At 44.4% G+C, this 17,474-nt stretch overlaps 1 protein-coding gene across 3 annotated transcripts; it reads left to right on the top strand.

Annotated features, from left to right (window-relative positions):
- Nucleotides 1-299: 299 nt before the first annotated feature.
- Nucleotides 300-16,078, top strand: GMEB1 (glucocorticoid modulatory element binding protein 1). 3 transcript variants are annotated; one of them, XM_074934413.1, is made up of 10 exons: nt 300-712; nt 2,441-2,523; nt 3,531-3,655; nt 8,321-8,424; nt 8,969-9,126; nt 10,561-10,689; nt 11,763-11,900; nt 12,490-12,612; nt 13,673-14,340; nt 14,495-16,078. In XM_074934413.1, exons 1-10 carry the CDS (start codon nt 585-587, stop codon nt 14,651-14,653), a joined length of 1,815 nt encoding a protein of 604 aa, XP_074790514.1. In that variant the 5' UTR covers nt 300-584; the 3' UTR covers nt 14,654-16,078. The 3 variants fall into 3 exon arrangements, with proteins under 3 accessions (XP_074790514.1, XP_074790515.1, XP_074790516.1); XM_074934414.1 differs by having other exon boundaries at nt 307-712; nt 2,411-2,523; nt 13,673-14,615; XM_074934415.1 differs by having other exon boundaries at nt 308-712; nt 13,673-14,615.
- The last annotated feature ends 1,396 nt before the right edge of the window (nt 16,079-17,474 follow it).

The following is a 17,474-nucleotide window of genomic DNA, read 5'->3' as shown; positions in this document are numbered from 1 at the left end:
AACCCGTCTCCCAGCGCACTCAGGTCTGCTGCCAAGACCAAGCATGTGGGTTAGTGCTGACCTGGCTGGCACTGATTTTGCAATGTTTGGTTCTTAAACTACACTGTACAGGTAATTCCACTCTGCATTCTGTCTGCTGTTAAAATGTTTGTGAATATGGTACTGTGGGGTTCCGTGTTTTTTGTGTCTCATTGATACCAGATCTAAATGGTCTCAACTGCCTGCTTTGCAAGCTGAGAGGTACGCTCTCTGGCTTATACATGCCCATCATCCGAAGCCCAATATCCCCTTCTCTTTCACGGCAGCTGTTGCACTTCAGTTTGCTTCTGCAGCGTGGAGTTTTATCAAGAACTAGTGCTCTCCTTCACCTGCTCGGAGATTGAGAATCATTCTTCTGTAAGCGTCTCAGCTCCCACCAGTCCAATATCATTTTGTTAATTGTGGCAGGACTGCTGGCGACAGTTGCTCTTCCATTTTGACACCACAGAGCATTCTTGTTCTTCCCATGAGACCAGGGTAAATAGCTGCCTCTGCTTGTCTGCTACAGCACACTTGCCACCCAGCCCTTTGACTGCATGTGAGAGATGGCAAATGCCGAAGTGAGTGTCCCTGTGGGGGATGTGGTGGTTGTACCAAGCGAAGGAAATGAAGGGGAGAACCCGGAAGATACCAAAACCCAAGTGATATTACAGCTACAGCCAGTGCAGCAAGGGTGAGTGATCCATGTCACTTTGCATATTCTAGAATATTGACACGCATGTGAGTGCACAGGTGTGGGAAGTGGGTATGTTTGCAATGTGGCTAATCTCATGTATGTGATCCAAGGCATGTCCATTTTCAGCATGATCTTTAAGGGGTACTTCTGAAAGGGTTATACTTTGATTGATTCTGTTCTGCAAGCCTTAGAGGAAAAGAGAAATTATAACTGATTAAAATGTTAACTTCTAACAATGACCTAAAGTAGTTCACATACATAATAAGGTAGTGACTTTAAGGTTTAACATCTTGGGAATTCCCAAGCTAGAAGCAAGCCCTGGGTGTCTCAGAGGGAAGCTGAGAATCCCTCCCCTTTGCAATGATTAGGAACATAGGAATTGCCACACTAGATCAGATTTGTGGTCAGATCTAGTCCAGTATCCTGTGTGACGCTGGTAGTACCAAGTGTTTCAGCAGAAGGTGCAAGAAATCTCCATAATGAACAATTACCGAATAACCTGTCCATAGGGGAAGGCTTTTCCTAAACCCAAGCAGAGATTGGTTTATGCTATAAATCTATATCCCTTATTTTGTAATCCTATGCTGTGTAATTGGATTTTCTAATTATCCATAACTAGATGTCTGATCCTTTTTTGAATCCTGCTAAGATCTCAGATTGAATGTCTTGTAGCCATAAATTCCACAGATTAATTATATGTTGTGTTTTAAAATAAAAAGTTATAATACTTCTGCTTCTAGCCCTATTGGGTCATGAGATGTTAGACCTTAAACTTGTCATTGTTTGAGGACTAAATACTGCTCCCTCTATCTTAGTTTGTTCTATTTGGGGTCACATACTGGGCCCGCCACTATGGTATCTGAGCTTTGGGCCAGTGTAATTATAGGACAGGGGAATTCCTAGTAATTTGTTGGTTTTTTTTAATGGCTGCTCAGGGGTATGAATGTTAAAACAACGCTTGGGGAGATAGATTAATGAGCCGCATGCAGGTGAGCCAGGCAACGGGGCATGATAAATGCAGGATCACATGGAAACTACCACCTATGTGATAATGTAATTATATCGACATACACAAACATCTGTGCCTGCTTTGGCATCCCCTACTGTGAAATATAATAAAGCCAAGGTGCTAAATGTTGGCAGCTACAATAGATGGCAGTGTATTATGGTACCCTGCATTGGCAGTCTCTTTCTAGGGACAGATGACTTCCACCAGTTACGTGCCTTTTAATCAATAAATATATTGCAAAAAACATTTGTACAACATGAACTGGGATTTTACATGCATAAAAATCATAACATTAAAAGTACAGATTTATACAACAAGTAACTCTGTCCCTTTGCCTGTAGGCATGACAACTGAATCTTTCAGTCTGTGATCACAAGGAGGATATACAGTGATGCAAAATGCCACGTGTATATCTGAGGTTGTAGGCAAAGGTGCAGTATAAACGTAAAGCAGAGAATTAACAGTCTTACTGGTGGAGCAGTGCAGGGGTGGGGAGCGTAGCATTGGTAACAGCTATGCATGTTTCAATCCCTGGTGACTATTACTCATTTTTTATACCTGAACCCCCCCCCACCCCAAAAAAGTTTGTAAAACAAGATTTTGTCCCTAAGGGACAAGTAAGCAAAAAATGAAATGAGGTTTTTAACCCTGTGCTATGAATCTTAATTTTTCCGTGATTTATATAGTTTGTTTATCGATGGACACTTTTACAACAGGATTTACGAAGAGGGCTCTGAGACCAGTGCCGCTGTGGTGGCTGTAGAAACACATACCATACACAAACTAGAAGAAGGGATTGGTAAGTTTCTCTTTGGTGTGGGCATAAACATGTCTCCTGCAGAATTACTTGCAGTTTGGTTTGCACCTTTAATACACTAGGGTTCTCTCACCACTGGAATCAGCAGTTGGGGATATTGTTTTCCCCAGGATGTGGAGTGCATTGTCTTGGGGTGTTCCCACCTGGATCACCAGTGCTATAGTTGCCATTAGGACTCTTGATACTGAGGGTGAAATCCTGGCTCCAGTGAAGTCAATGGCAAAACTTGCATTGGTTTCAGTGGAGCAAGGAATTTACCTTGAAGGCCTTCTTGGTACACAGAAGCTAGCTGTACAATGTTTATGTGAATAGTGAATCCCAACAGGAACTGTCTGAGCATCTATGCCAGTCCCTGTCAAACAGCTGGCTTCTTGCTTTGTATGGATTGATATAGGTTTGGGTTAAATATAATGAGCTGAGCATGCTGGCTCTGCATTGCTGCCTGCCAGCCCAAGGAGCAAGAGCCTAGGGGGAAAGTTCTCTCAGAACACACAGTGGATCTTGACTCTAGCATTCTGCCCCTTCGATGTGTGTGGATCTCCCATTGATGTCAGTAGAAGATCAGCACCTGCACGGAACAGGTTTTTGGAGCAGAGACCCACTGCTTAGATACTAGAGCAGAACATTGTCCTATGTCTTAAATCTAAACTGAGATTTCCCATGTGACAGGATGTGGTTCTACTTACAGACCCTTGGTGACCTTTCTTTGTGCTTGCATTGGGTGCATTTTGCTAGCGTTGGTGATCACTTCAGACAGATTCTGCTAATATCTACGTTTTTCTTTGGGTGGTTGCCATTTAGAAGGAAGTTACCTGCTGCAGGAGAATGGACCCTTTACCTGCATTGGCTTTATGAGGCTGGGAAGGATAAGAGGCGTATTGCTGAATTAGGAAGTGTCCTACTCATGAAACTGGACTCTCACACCTCTCCCTTTGGGGTTTGAGCTCCCAATAATGAAAATCTCATGTTATCCATGCTTCTGCCTGCAGACCCCAGCACCATTGAAACCAACGATGAAATTGAGATTGCCTACCCCATCACCTGTGGGGAGAGCAAAGCCATCCTTCTCTGGAAGAAGTTTGTCTGTCCAGGAATTAACGTCAAGTGTGTCAAGGTAACTTGTTTGCCATAGAATAGCCCGATTTCCTTGGCCAGATCCCCTCTCTGAAGCTGGGACTGTGGCAGGTCGTTTTCTTTCTTCCAGTGTATTTTCTCTCTCTCTCTCTCTCTCTCTCTCTCTCTCTCTCTCTCAATTTCATCTGTCTCTCTACACTGGAGTTTGTTAAATTTGCGTTGGCAGCATGCAGGGCCCCAAACATGGGAGTTGGTTTTGTCTCTGTAAGAGGCAAGGCTACGAGCAGATTCTCAGGGAGAATCTCAGGGTGGAGGGTTCTCAGCCCCCTTGTCTTTCTGGGTTGCTGTTGATCCCTGTTTAAAGTCCTGCTTTTTCTTTCTTTTCTTCCATCACACTCCCTTGGAGCCATGTTGTGATGGTTTCTAGGGGTGCCCAGGACTGTGTGTGTGAGAGAGACTTGCTGGTGCTTAACTGGGCATCTGCTCCCAGGAGTCTGTTAGCCGCCCAAACAATCTCCTCAGGCCTCTGCCAGCCCTCACTTTGCCTTGCAGGTTAACAATAGGTGTATCTGAGCCGCTCTGAAACCATGCCCTGTAGTATCCAGCTCTTGTCTGTGGATACTCACAGAAAATACCAGGTAAGCTGTCCCCAAAGGAAGAGGGCTCACACCAGTTTGATTCAGCTGCGGGTCAGCTCCAATATAACATCACAGCACTGAGATATATTTATAGAGAAAATAGTCAATGTGTTTTCAAAGGCTGAGATTTAAGAGACAGTGAGTAAGGATAATGGAAACAGAAATAATTACATATAAAACAAAATAATAAAACACAGTCTGGGTCTACGCTTGTTAATGTAGACCTTTCCTATATAATCAAGTAGATTAAACCCCAAAGGGTCAGTCTTTTGCAGAGTTAGCTAGCCTAAGACAAACCAGGATCCAAATATTCAAGAAGCCCTCTCTGCCAGGGGTTTTCCTTAGTGAATGGATAACAAAAAGTCTTTTTGCCTCTCCTTATATTTCCCAAAATTCATTGTTTTTGCCCCAGAATCAGGTTCCTTTCCTCGTGTGCTGGCTCCAAGTTGCCTTCACATCCTTATATTGACTCCATATGCAAAACATGCTTCCATTGTCTTGTCTTATGACAATCTACTTAATCTACATATGGACCTAGGCAGACAGGCGAATATACACCCTTTTGTCTGGCAAAACCTGTTTGTCAACACTGCCTGGGACAGTGTTTAAGTACATATACGCAACTTCTATATATGATCAGTACATATATCTCACAGTGCTGATGAGGATCAGTATGTCATAAGCTTTTATTAGAGACCTCACATGATCCTTTTGGGATAAATACTCTGAAATTGTGTGTGTTAGGTATAGTGAGGTGGTCAGGTCTGATAGGCGTTGCTGTTACAGAACAGTACAGCATATGCCAAACCAAATGCTTTGTTGCATGCAACCCAGAAAAGTTAATGAGTTAGCCCCAGGTGTATGTCAGTGCACAATATGACCGACATCTGAGTTCTCTGATTTTGGTATGAAGGGTTATGTTGTTCAATCTAGCAGAGAAAGGTTTAACATGATCCAATGGCTGGAAGTTGAAGCTAGACAAATTCATAGTGGAAATAAGGTGTAAATGTTCAACAGGGAGGGTAATTAGCCATTGGAACAATTTACCAAAGGTTATGGTGGATTCTTCATCACTGTCAATTTTTTAAAATCAAGATTGGATGTTTTTCTAAAAGCTCTAGGAATTATTTTGGGGAAGTTGTATGGCCTGCATTAGACAGGAATTCAGACTAGATGATCACATTCATCCATTCTGGCCATGGAATCTGTGAATCTGTGAGTAAATGGGAGCAACTACCACTGACTTCAAAGGTAATTGCAGCTGTTTATGGTAGGAATTTTGTTCATGGACTGTAAAACTACCTTTAAGGCAGCACTGAAAAGTGCTAGGGAAAGTGCTTTCGGCTTGATCTGCTTGGACCACCTGCTGAAAAGTCATAGAACATCCCTGTAAATGTGCTGGATTGTGTTTTACATGTTTGTATCAAATCACATGCATCAGGGTGTAAAATGATCTCCTGGAAGGGGTTCAGGAAGGAACTGTTCTCAATAACCACCCACTGTTACCTTACCGGTTAAGTATGTTTTTGGGAGGTTGCGGTCTCCTTCAACTGAAGCTACTGCTAGAACATAAGAACGGCCATACTGGGTCAGACCAAAGGTCCATCCAGCCCACTATCCTGTCTACTGACAGTGGCCAATGCCAGGTGCCCCAGAGGGAGTGAACTTAACAGGTAATGATCGAGTGATCTCTCGCCTGCCATCCATCTCCACCTTCTGACAAACAGAGGCTAGGGACACCATTCCTTACCCATCCTGGCTAATAGCCATTAATGGACTTAACCTCCATGAATTTATCCAGTTCTCTTTTAAACCCTGTTATAGTCCTAGCCTTCACAACCTCCTCAGGCAAGGAGTTCCACAGGTTGACTGTGCGCTGAGTGAAGAAGAACTTCCTTTTATTTGTTTTAAACCTGCTGCCCATTAATTTCATTTGGTGGCCCCTAGTTCTTATATTATGGGAACAAATAAATAACTTTTCCTTATTCACTTTCTCCACACCACTCATGATTTTATAGATCTCTATCATATCCCCCCTTAGTCTCCTCTTTTCCAAGCTGAAAAGTCCTAGCCTCTTTAATTACTCATCATATGGGACCCGTTCCAAAACCATAATCATATTAGTTGCCCTTTTCTGAACCTTTTCTAATGCCAGTATATCTTTTTTGAGATGAGGGGACCACATCTGTATGCAGTATTCAAGATGTGGGATGATTTAACTGGGAATTGGTCCTGCTTTGAGCAGGGGGTTGGACTAGATGACCTTCTGGGGTCCCTTCCAACCCTGATATTCTATGATTCTATGATACCATGAATTTATACAACGGCAATAAGATATTCTCCGTCTTATTCTCTATCCCTTTTTTAATGATTCCTAACATCCCGTTTGCTTTTTTGACTGCCGCTGCACACTGTGTGGATGTCTTCAGAGAACTATCCATGATGACTCCAAGATCTTTCTCCTGATTAGTTGTAGCTAAATTAGCCCCTGTCATATTGTGTGTATAATTGGGTTATTTTTTCCAAGGTGCATTACTTTCCATTTATCCACATTAAATTTAATTTGCCATTTTTTGCCCAATCACTTAGTTTTGTGAGATCTTCTTGAAGTTCTTCACAGTCTGCTCTGGTCTTAACTATCTTGAGCAGTTTAATGTCGTCTGCAAACTTTGCCACCTCACTGTTTACCCCTTTCTCCAGATCATATATGAATAAGTTGAATAGGATTGGTCCTAGGACTGACCCTTGGGGAACACCACTAGTTACCCCTCTCCATTCTGAAAATTTACCATTTATTCCTACCCTTTGTTCCCTGTCTTTTAACCAGTTCTCAATCCATGAAAGGGTCTTCCCTCTTATCTGATGACAACTTAATTTATGTAAGAGCCTTTGGTGAGGGACTTTGTCAAAGGCTTTCTGGAAATCAAAGTACGCTATGTCCACTGGATCCCCCTTGTCCACATGTTTGTTGACCCCCTCAAAGAACTCTTAATAGATTAGTAAGACATGATCTCCCTTTACAGAAACCATGTTGACTTTTGAGCAACAATTCATGCTCTTCTATGTGTCTGACAATTTTATTCTTCACTATTGTTTCAACTAATTTGCCCGGTACTGACGTTAGACTTACCAATCTGTAATTGCCAGGATCATCTCTAGAGCCCTTCTTAAATATTGGTGTTACGTTAGCTATCTTCCAGTCACTGGGTACAGTAACTGATTTAAAGGACAGGTTACAAACCATAGTTAATAGTTCTGCAATTTCACATTTAAGTTCTTTCAGAACTCTTGGGTGAATGCCATCTGGTCCCGGTGACTTGTTACTGTTAAGTTTCTCAATTAATTCCAAAACCTCCTCTAATGATACTTCAATCTGTGACAATTCCTCAGATTTGTCACCTACAAAAGACGGCTCAGGTTTGGAAATCTCCCTAACGTCCTCAGCCATGAAGACTGAAGCAAAGAATTCATTTAGTTTCTCTGTGATGACTTTATCGTCTTTAAGTGCTCCTCTTGTATCTCAATCGTCCAGGGGCCCCACTGGTTGTTTAGCAGGCTTCCTGCTTCTGATGTACTTTTGTTATTACCTTTTGAGTTTTTGGCTAGCTGTTCTTCAAACTCCTTTTTGGCTTTTCTTATTACATTTTTACATTTAATTTGGCAGTGTTTATGCTCCTTTCTATTTACCTCACTAGGATTTGACTTCCACTTTTAAAAGATGCTAGAGACAAGATATTGGGCTAGAAGAATAACAGCCGTGTTAGTCTGTATTCGCAAAAAGAAAAGGAGTACTTGTGGCACCTTAGAGACTAACCAATTTATTTGAGCATAAGCTTTCGTGAGCTACAGCTCATGCGTAGCTCAGCTGTAGCTCACGAAAGCTTATGCTCAAATAAATTGGTTAGTCTCTAAGGTGCCACAAGTCCTCCTTTTCTTTTTGGGCTAGAAGAACTGACTAATGGTTTCTGGTTGTGGAGTGTCCTAATGTAAAGTAATGTTCCCTCCTGGTTTTGTTGATCTGTCCTTCTGCCTGGCTGAATTCTTTGTTGTTGTTTTTTTTTTTTTAGTTTAATGACCAGTTGATCAGCCCTAAGCACTTTGTTCACTTGGCTGGCAAGTCTACCCTGAAGGACTGGAAGAGAGCCATTCGCCTTGGAGGAATCATGTTGAGGTAGGACTGTCCGCCATTGTAGCCAGCTTCAGTACTTCCTCAGTGCAGCAATAGAATCTTTTGCAGACATTTCATCTGCCTCTGTGTCTTCAATACATGCCAGTTAAATCTCTTACCGAGAAAAAGTGGATGGAACAGCAGATCACTTTTAATATGGATGGCCAGCAGCCTGCAGGACCTTTATGGTGAAATCCTAGCCCCACTGAAGTCATTTGGAGTTTTGTCATTACTTCACTGGCACCAGGATTTCACTTTACATCCCAGAGCTAATGTGGTGAACATATACAGTTAGGGTTGCATGGTATTTAATGGGGCATAAGGGTACTGTCACAGGGCCAGAACCATGTATACAAAGTTGGGGAATGGAGACATGAGGGCCACTGTTTTTCAGTTAAGATCTTCTGGGGGACTCGTGGAAGGGAGATGGGTTTCTTGTTCTTCTTCCTCCCCATGCGGTCATAGCTGTCCCTCTGACCTGCTGGTTTCTTCAGGCTGAGATCCAAGCTGAGTTCATTGCATAGTTCTCTCCCCATTCTGTGCACAGGAAGATGATGGACTCTGGGCAAATCGACTTCTACCAGCATGACAAGGTTTGCACCAACACCTGTCGAAGCACCAAATTTGATCTCCTGATCAGCAGTGCCAGAGCACCGGTGCCGGGGCAACAAACAAGTGTGGTGCAGACTCCCACATCAGCTGATGGTAGGGGACAGAAAGACAGCTAGAAATGCCATGTGTTACCCTGTAGCACTTCCCTCCTCCCTCCTGCCTCTTGCTCACTGAGACTGTCCAGTTATCTCTGTTTGCTTTCTGTGTGCAATGTCCTAATGCAGTGCACCACCACCTCTCTCCTGGTGCAGTCCCACATCTCAGATTACTTTTTACTTGCACCCAAGTTGCTTCAAAAGATTCCTGGGAGGGGTGAAGCTTCCTGTTGAGTCTGCTGGGAGTGGGGATCAGTGGGATCTAGCAACGAACTGTACACTGTAAGGTTCAGGGTCGGGAGCAGCCGGCAATGCACTGGTGGTGGATGTAGACAGCTGTGGGACCCAGCGGAAAACTGCTGGTAACCGACCTCTTGGCAATCTCTGTTCTAAAGTACTTGGGTGTGGAACACAAAACAGCACATGAAAAAACAGTTGAAAGAGACCCGCTTGCAGTGGTTTTCCTGATGCATGTCCTATTTGCAGGCCTATTAGAGGGTCATGTGAAAAGGAGCATACTGGATTTCTGGTGGCTCAGACATGTATTGGATGGGCCTTTTTACTCTGAAAAATAAACAAATGGAACATTTAAAACCCCAGCCAGCCGGGATCTGGCTCCCACTTCTACCTCTGGCAGCATATGTCCACCTGTAGTCTTACTGGTTTGTCCTATTTTCCACATGCTGTAGTTGGTAACCCTACACCTTGACTTTTGGTATCATTTACCGACATGATGCATGGCTTCTGCATTGGTGCTGCCATTTCAGGCTGGTACTCAGAATAAAAATGAAAAACAAGAGTCCTTCCAAGTTTAATGTTATTTAAAAAGTCAATGAATCAATTACTCTGGGTGGAGACTTTGAATGACGAATAGCATTTTAACTATGAATGCTGAAATAAGGCTGATCAAATCTCATACTTCAGGGCATAAGCCAATCTTTTGCAGAGGTGAGGAGGGAGATTTCCTCCCCATTGTACATTATCATACAATTGGTTAGGTTACTTTCCTCTAAGTCTGAAGTGACAGCCAGTGTATGAGGTATGATGCCAGTCGTGATAGACCAGTGCTCTGATCAGATATGGAGAGTCCTATGTTCCCAATGTGACAAGGCAGGGAAATGACTGACCAATTTGCTCCTTAAGTTCCCTCCTTTATTCTGATCCCTTCTGCTACTTTTACACCAGGATGGGTCTCTAGTTAACTCTTTGGACAGGGAGCGGCTTTCCATCCACAAACCCTAGTGCATTTCATAGGTATGGTTCCACTGACAACAAACAACATCGGCTTTTAGCTAGTTTGGTTTATAGATACAAATAGCCTGACAGAGAGTGAAAAACACTGGGGGAGTGGAAAGTAAAGCTGCTGATTGGAGCATGAAATTCCTGGTGCTGCCAAGAGAGCTGAAGCTTCCTCTTCTGGATCCTTTTGCAGGGAGCATCACCCAAATTGCATTGTCTGAGGAGAGCATGGAGGAGGGGATTGAATGGAACTCTGCTCTGACGGCTGCTGTCACCATGGCCACTGAGGAGGGCATCAAGAAGGACACAGAGGAGATTTCGGGTAAGTTCATACTGTCTGTTGGCTCTTCACCACCCGTCCAAATTTTCGGAGTGAATTTAATGCTGATGAAAGGTTCTAGATTTACAGCCTGGGAGACTAACGTCCTCAGAACAGGTCTGACCTAGGCAGCAGTAGTGCAAGTTTCCCCTCTCCCCTGCAAACACACACGGTGCCCACTATTGTGAGTAAGGGGTGAGTTCAGTCTCTAAAGCCCATTCAGTCCTTGGCCTCTCTGCTGAGATGACCAAGCAGATCAGTTAGTGCCTGTTATGATATGGTAACTCTTTATGAAATAGACACTGGCCTATCAGGAAGTGGGCAGAGACCACCCACACATTTTCCAAAGGTTAGTGAACAACTTCAGAGTAAAAAGAAAAGGAGTACTTGTGGCACCTTAGAGACTAACCAATTTATTCGAGCATAAGCTTTCGTGAGCTAGCTTATCGTGATGCATCCAATGAAGTGAGCTGTAGCTCACGAAAGCTTATGCTCTAATAAATTGGTTAGTCTCTAAGGTGCCACAAGTACTCCTTTTCTTTTTGCGAATACAGACTAACACGGCTGCAACTCTGAAACTTCAGAGTAATGCCACATTCAGTCCCTATTCGGCTATGGCTGGATTCAAACTACTGACCTAGAGGCAAAGCCCTCCATAGCATATTAGCAGTTCTCTGAGCCATCCACTTTCTCCCTGCACTATTGTTACAGGTGCTTCACTGGCCCTCCTGATACCTGTCCAGAAGCTTAGGCAGAGTTCCCCAAGCCAGCAGGTGAAGACCATAGACACTGTATCTTGTGCAGACAGGCAGAGGTAGTGAAGTACTGCTCTAAAAGTCGTAAGCTGTATGAAAGTCCTCACTAGTGATGTTTACTTCCCAGATCCATTTTTTTTGTTTGTTTTTTGTTTTTTGCATGTCATGTCCACCCTGATGGCCAGATTAGAAGCCGGCTTCCAAAGTTACTGCTGCATGACAGCGCGCTGCTCTTGGAACGGTTTTAATGTAGCCTTGCGGGAAAATGCCAAATGCTTGTACGTGTCGAATTCTTCTCCCTCCTGTCTCTTCCTGTGCCAGAGGACACGCTGATGTTCTGGAAAGGAATAGCCGACGTGGGGCTGATGGAAGAGGTCGTCTGCAACATCCAGAAAGAGATAGAAGAGGTGCTGAAAGGTGTCCAGCAGAGGCTCGGCCAATCTCCCTTCCAGATCACAGGTGGGTGGGAGGCCAGCCGCCTCTGTGTGGATATTAAAGGATTACTGAAAAAGTGGTTATGGTCAGAGACGGGAAGGGAAAATTGGCCCTTTCCTACTCACAAAATCCTCTCCTGGTGTCAAATTCTCTTTTTAGTTACACCCATGATTTTTTATTTATTGTTTTTAATTCACCTTTGGACAGATAGATGACAGTTTCAGACAGTTGTATGTAATGGAAAAACTTGTGCAACCTTCACTATTGCTGGAGAGCTAATGACACTGCCAGCATTATGGGCAGAAAAACTGTAGGGGGTGGTCTAACATATACAGATGATACTTTAATGTGAAGCGATTCAGAGCTGCTTGAGTGACAGGTCTTTCTTTTGATATGAACAGAGTTGTGCCATCATTGGATGTCCCCGGGGTTGGGAATGCCCTCCTCAGCCAGCACTCCTGGAATTGCACTCTGGAAAAATGAAGAACTTTTAATAGAAAGCACTATAGGATTTTAGGCATAATAAATAAATCTCACCTACCTGGCTCCTTGACTGGAAGTTTAGGCTGTCTAAGGAATTTTAGGCACTCACCCATGTGGGGTTTTCTTGCAGATGCTGCAGTCCTGAATAATGTGGCCCACACTTTTGGCCTGATGGACACAGTCAAGAAAGTTTTGGACAACAGGAAAAGCCAAACAGAGCAGGGAGAAGAGCAGTTTCTTTATACTTTAGCAGGTATGGTCAATGCCTGGGAAATATTTGTTAATGAAACCTGGTGTCCCATCACAACTCTCTAGAGCTGATGTGACTCATGCACTTTCCTATGTGACTTTGAGTGCAAAGCAATATGTTGCTCCCTTTATTTAAAACCTAAATTTGCCTTTTTTTCCATACACCAGCATGCAACTGGTGTGTTATCCTGTGTCACTGCAAATTATTGACATACTACATCATGAAACACGTGCACTTGAATCTCCATCCATTCTAGGGATCAAGTAGGAATCCCCCAAAGTCCCTTGTGTAGCAGTGAGCCGTTGGCCAGGGGTGTTAGGGAGTGTGTAGTATTAGGTATGCCCACTGCTGAGGGAAGGATACTGGCCTTGCTGGACTTCTGGTCTGCTCCACAATGGCTGATGCTTCTTCTTCTTTTCAGTTATATCCCCCAAAGATCCTTATCTGAGCTATGTTTGTGCTGGAGACCCATCTTCAGGAGTGGCCTTGGGACTCCCAGTCCCTGCAACAGCTCGTGAATGCCATCCATCCTGAGATGGCACCCAACCAAGCTCAGGAGATAGCTCTCACTGCCACACTTTCTCCTAGCTGGAACAGGCATGTGCAGCAATGGCATCCATCTTCTCGGCAGTGAAAACAAGGCTGTGAGCAGATAACTGGAGGTAGAAAACCACTCCAGAATTAGGAGACAAGGGGAATCCCAAGGACCTTGGTCCTTAATTCTCCATTGCATTGCACCTTGTGCAGCCATTTACACAAATGCAACGTGGGTGTAAAAAGCTACCTGATCAGAAAGGCAGTGTTCTGCCTCCACTCTGCACGGGTGTGAATGGTTGCTGAAGCTGCAGGGCCATAGTCAGTCTGGCCCCTGGTCTTGAACAAAGTTTTGTCTGAAGCGGATTGAGGAGAAACACATTACTGGACATCTGAGATGCCCCGCTGCAAAATAAATAATATGTGGGACCAGATGTTGCTGATTTTATGGAGCTCCTTTAAGTATCTCCCTCTGTTTTCAGTGACTCAAGCTTTATCTGAATATGCTGTATTGTCATTCTTCTTGCAGACCTGGAACGCCAGCTGGAGGAGCAGAAGAAGCTCGCCAGGGATCAGAAGATGAAGTCTCAGACGATCCAGAACGTGGTGCTGATGCCAGTCAGTGCTCCGAAACCCCCTAAGAGACCTCGTCTGCAGCGCCCGGCCTCAGCCACAGTCTTGAGTCCCTCCACCCCTGTCCAGCAGCCTCAGTTCACAGTCATCTCACCCATTGCCATCGCACCTATGGGACAGCAATTCTCAGTGGGCAACATTCCGGTGGCAACCATCAGCCAGGGATCCAGCCCAGTGACTCTCCACACCTTGCCATCCTCACAGCTCTTCCGATATGCCACCGTGGTGTCTTCCTCCAAGTCCAGTTCATCTGACACTGTGACCCTTCATCCGTCCTCCAGCTTGGCCCTGCTGAGCTCAGCCGCTATGCAGGACAGCAGTGGCCTGGCTAATGTGGCCGCAGTGGTGAACCCTGTGGAACTGGTGGCCATGGAGTCTGGCCTGACGTCTACCATCCAAGCTGTTGAGGGCACCTCAGAAGACGGACAGACCATCATAGAGATAGACCCAGCACCAGATCCTGAAGCAGAGGCTGAGGAATCGGAGGGCAAAGCTGTGATTCTGGAAACTGAGCTGAGGACAGAGGAGAAAATGGTGGCAGATGTTGAGGACCATCAGCATCAGGTGCACAATGTAGAGATCGTTGTCTTGGAGGATTAGCAAGGAAGGCAAATCTCATTGGTGGGATGGGTTGTTGGGTTTTTTTTTTTTTTTGTTTAAACTTTTTCATTTTGACAGTCATCCTGTTCGTTGCCATGGATCTTTTTCATTTTTACAGTCCAAAATGGAAGAAGCTGGAGAAACACGGAGAGGCCCAAGAAAAGGCTCCATCTCATGGAGTGATGGACAAAATCAACCGTTTCTGCAGGGAGGAAGGAGAAGTGATTCTGCAGACCAGAAGGGGAGAGCCCCTCTCCTTCCTGAGTGCGCTCAGTGATACAGCCCATATTCTTGTTTTTGCCCAGGCCTGGTCATTGCTAGGACTGTTTTAGTTGAGAGAGACTCTCTGGCCAGTAACTGGAGCATTGATCTTACTGCTGGAAGGGGTTGATGGTTGCTTTGGGGGAAACAGGTACCTCATTTTTATTTTTTCCCAGGAAAGGGAATTCTGTCCAACTCCTCATTATCAACTATGCTGGTATTTTGCTTTTGGCAAGGAAGCAGCAACCCTGACTGTAGTGTTCATTGTCCCCTTTCCCACACCCTGTGGTTTTTTTGTTTCTTTTGTTTTTTTGCTTTGCTCTCCCTTTCCCTTTCCAGATCTGCTGGCTGCTAAAGTGCTTAAGCTGCCTTTGGGTTCTGTCACCCAAATCCTGCTTCTTCCCTTCCTGGCCTTCTCCCTCCCAGGCCTTGTAAGTTTCTTTGCCACAGGACACTGTTACAAGACACTGATCGCTTAAGCCTGGTGCAGAAAGGAGAAGAATCAACCCATTGGTAAAAACACAGCCCTCCCTTTAGCATAGCGCTGACCTCCTGGATGTATAAAGCGTGTGTTGTGCTGTTGCTTCCTGGGAGAGCTGGACTCCATGGGGCAGGAGCCCCATCTGTTTATGCCGCACGCTGGAAACTGTACTTGCTAGTTGCTACATGTTGGTGTGTGAGTTGTTTTTTTCCCTTAATCTATTTGCAGGATTAGAACTGGCATATTATTTTAGCATTGTGACTGCCTCAGCATCCCCCTTCCCCCCACCACTTCGGGGGGGGCTCTTTTTGTTTCTTTGTGGAGCGAGGAAGGGAAGGAGGGAATCTATTTTTAATTCAGCTGTTGAATTGTGGGGAATTGGGAGGGCTGGGGGAAATCTGCTTGGTTGAAATATATTAAGCAAAACAGTAACAACAGAAATAGACCCGGAGGGGGAGGGAAAGGAGGAGGTGTGTGGTTATTTTATTTTATTTTTTAATTTTTTTTTTTTTTGCATTAAAAGGAAAAATCTAAATGCATTTAGATTATTAATGGAAAGGACTACAGTGAATTTGTTGTTTGTATTTTAATAGCACCTCAATCCAGATTGGGGCCCTGTTTTGCAAGGCACTGCACCAGCACATAGGAAATAGTCCATGACGTGTAGCACTTACACTGTAAACAAAGGATGAGAGAAAGGAAATATTATTTATTAGAGACAGACATTAAAGGCCTGATTTTTCCACTCGACTGTAGCTTGTCACTGGGTAAAGGGGGTGTATCATGCTAGGTTGGTAGCATTTTACAACCACCCTGCATGGCTATAAATAACATAAGGTGCAAGGCAGGAGAATTGGGCCCTTTGACTTGCTCCTGTTTGCACAGGTGGTCTTAGGCAGAGCTGGTAATTGAACCCAGATCTCTTGAGTCCCAGACCACAGCTTGAACCACCAGATCATCTTGTCACAGTTTCAGGGTTAACCCCACACCTCCCCCCCAGGTCTTCCTCGAGGGCACCCTCTTACAGGTTTCTGGCTTCCCAGCTATTACCTCTCTCAGACAGAGACCCAGTCTCTCTTCCTCCATATCTGGGGGTTTAGGCTTGCAGTCTGTCTGCACTTCACTGTGTTTTCCGCAGCAGGGCTGACCAGGGGCCAGCACCTGTGATTAAGCAGGGGGTTGGACTAGATGACCTCCTGAGGTCCCTTCCAACCCTGATATTCTATATTCTATGAATCTTTCCCCTGGGGCTACAACAGTGTATACCAGTTAATAGCCAGCCGTCACAAAGCAAAATACATTTATTCTGAGGGAGAAAGCATTGCGGAGAAAACACACAAAAAAACCCAAAAGTTCCTAACCACATGCTAAAATCTCACCAGAGGTCACCAATCCATTTTATTGGGCCCTAGCAAGCCAAAGTCCTTCCAATCCTTCTGCAAGATGTGCTGCCCCCTCCCCCCCCCGCCCGCAGACAAAAGCTCCTGTCCATTTTCTGAATCAAAAAGAAGGTCCTGTTGTGCCAGTTTAAACTCAACCTTTTTATACCAAAAGCTCTTCCTTTGTTGGCTGCTGGAAAACCCACTTTTAACCAGTCCATACCAACTACCCCAGAGCATGGTTGCTCTCTGCAATTTTGTACAGTTGCAGCTACTAGCCTTAATCAGCCTCCCACCCCCACTGTTTTTAGTTCCTGGAGGAACTATGGGACCCCCTCACTCCCATCCATACAATTCCTGGCCCACAGTGATACATCAAAGGCCCACAGGTAAGCATATAACAGACAACCCGAAGAGAGGGCTAGATGTTGCAGGTAACCTGGAAAATTACAATAGGATCCTAGGAGCAATAAGAGGGAAATCAGGGGTGGAATCTGCTCAATATCTTAGCTGTCTATGCAAAAATGCAAGAAGTATGGGGAATAAACAGGAAGACCTGGAAGTTTTAGTACATATGCTAAATTGTGACTTAATTGGCACCATAGAACTGGGTGGGATAAGTCTCATGACTGGAAGATTGGTATAGAGCGATAGAGCTTGTTCAGGAAGCACAGGCAATGTAAAAGGAAGAATATATGAATTTGTTCTGAGGTGGGAAGCAGACCAATTTAAAGTCTCTAGGTAAAGATAAAAGAGATGAAAAATATAGGGATGATGACAGGGTAGGGGTCTACAACAGACTATCAAATCAGGAAGACAGGGAAGTGGATGAGGAATTTCTAGAACAAATAACAGAAATATCCAAAACACAAGACCTGGTGGTAATGGGGGACTTTAACTACCCAGACATCCGTTGGAAAAAAATAATACCACAACACACACAATTTCCAATAAGTTATTGGAATGTATTTGGGACA

Source organism: Natator depressus, chromosome 19 (genome assembly GCF_965152275.1).
Source record: "Natator depressus isolate rNatDep1 chromosome 19, rNatDep2.hap1, whole genome shotgun sequence".
Lineage (NCBI taxonomy): Eukaryota > Metazoa > Chordata > Testudines > Cheloniidae > Natator > Natator depressus.
This window is presented reverse-complemented; position numbering and strand designations above follow the sequence as displayed.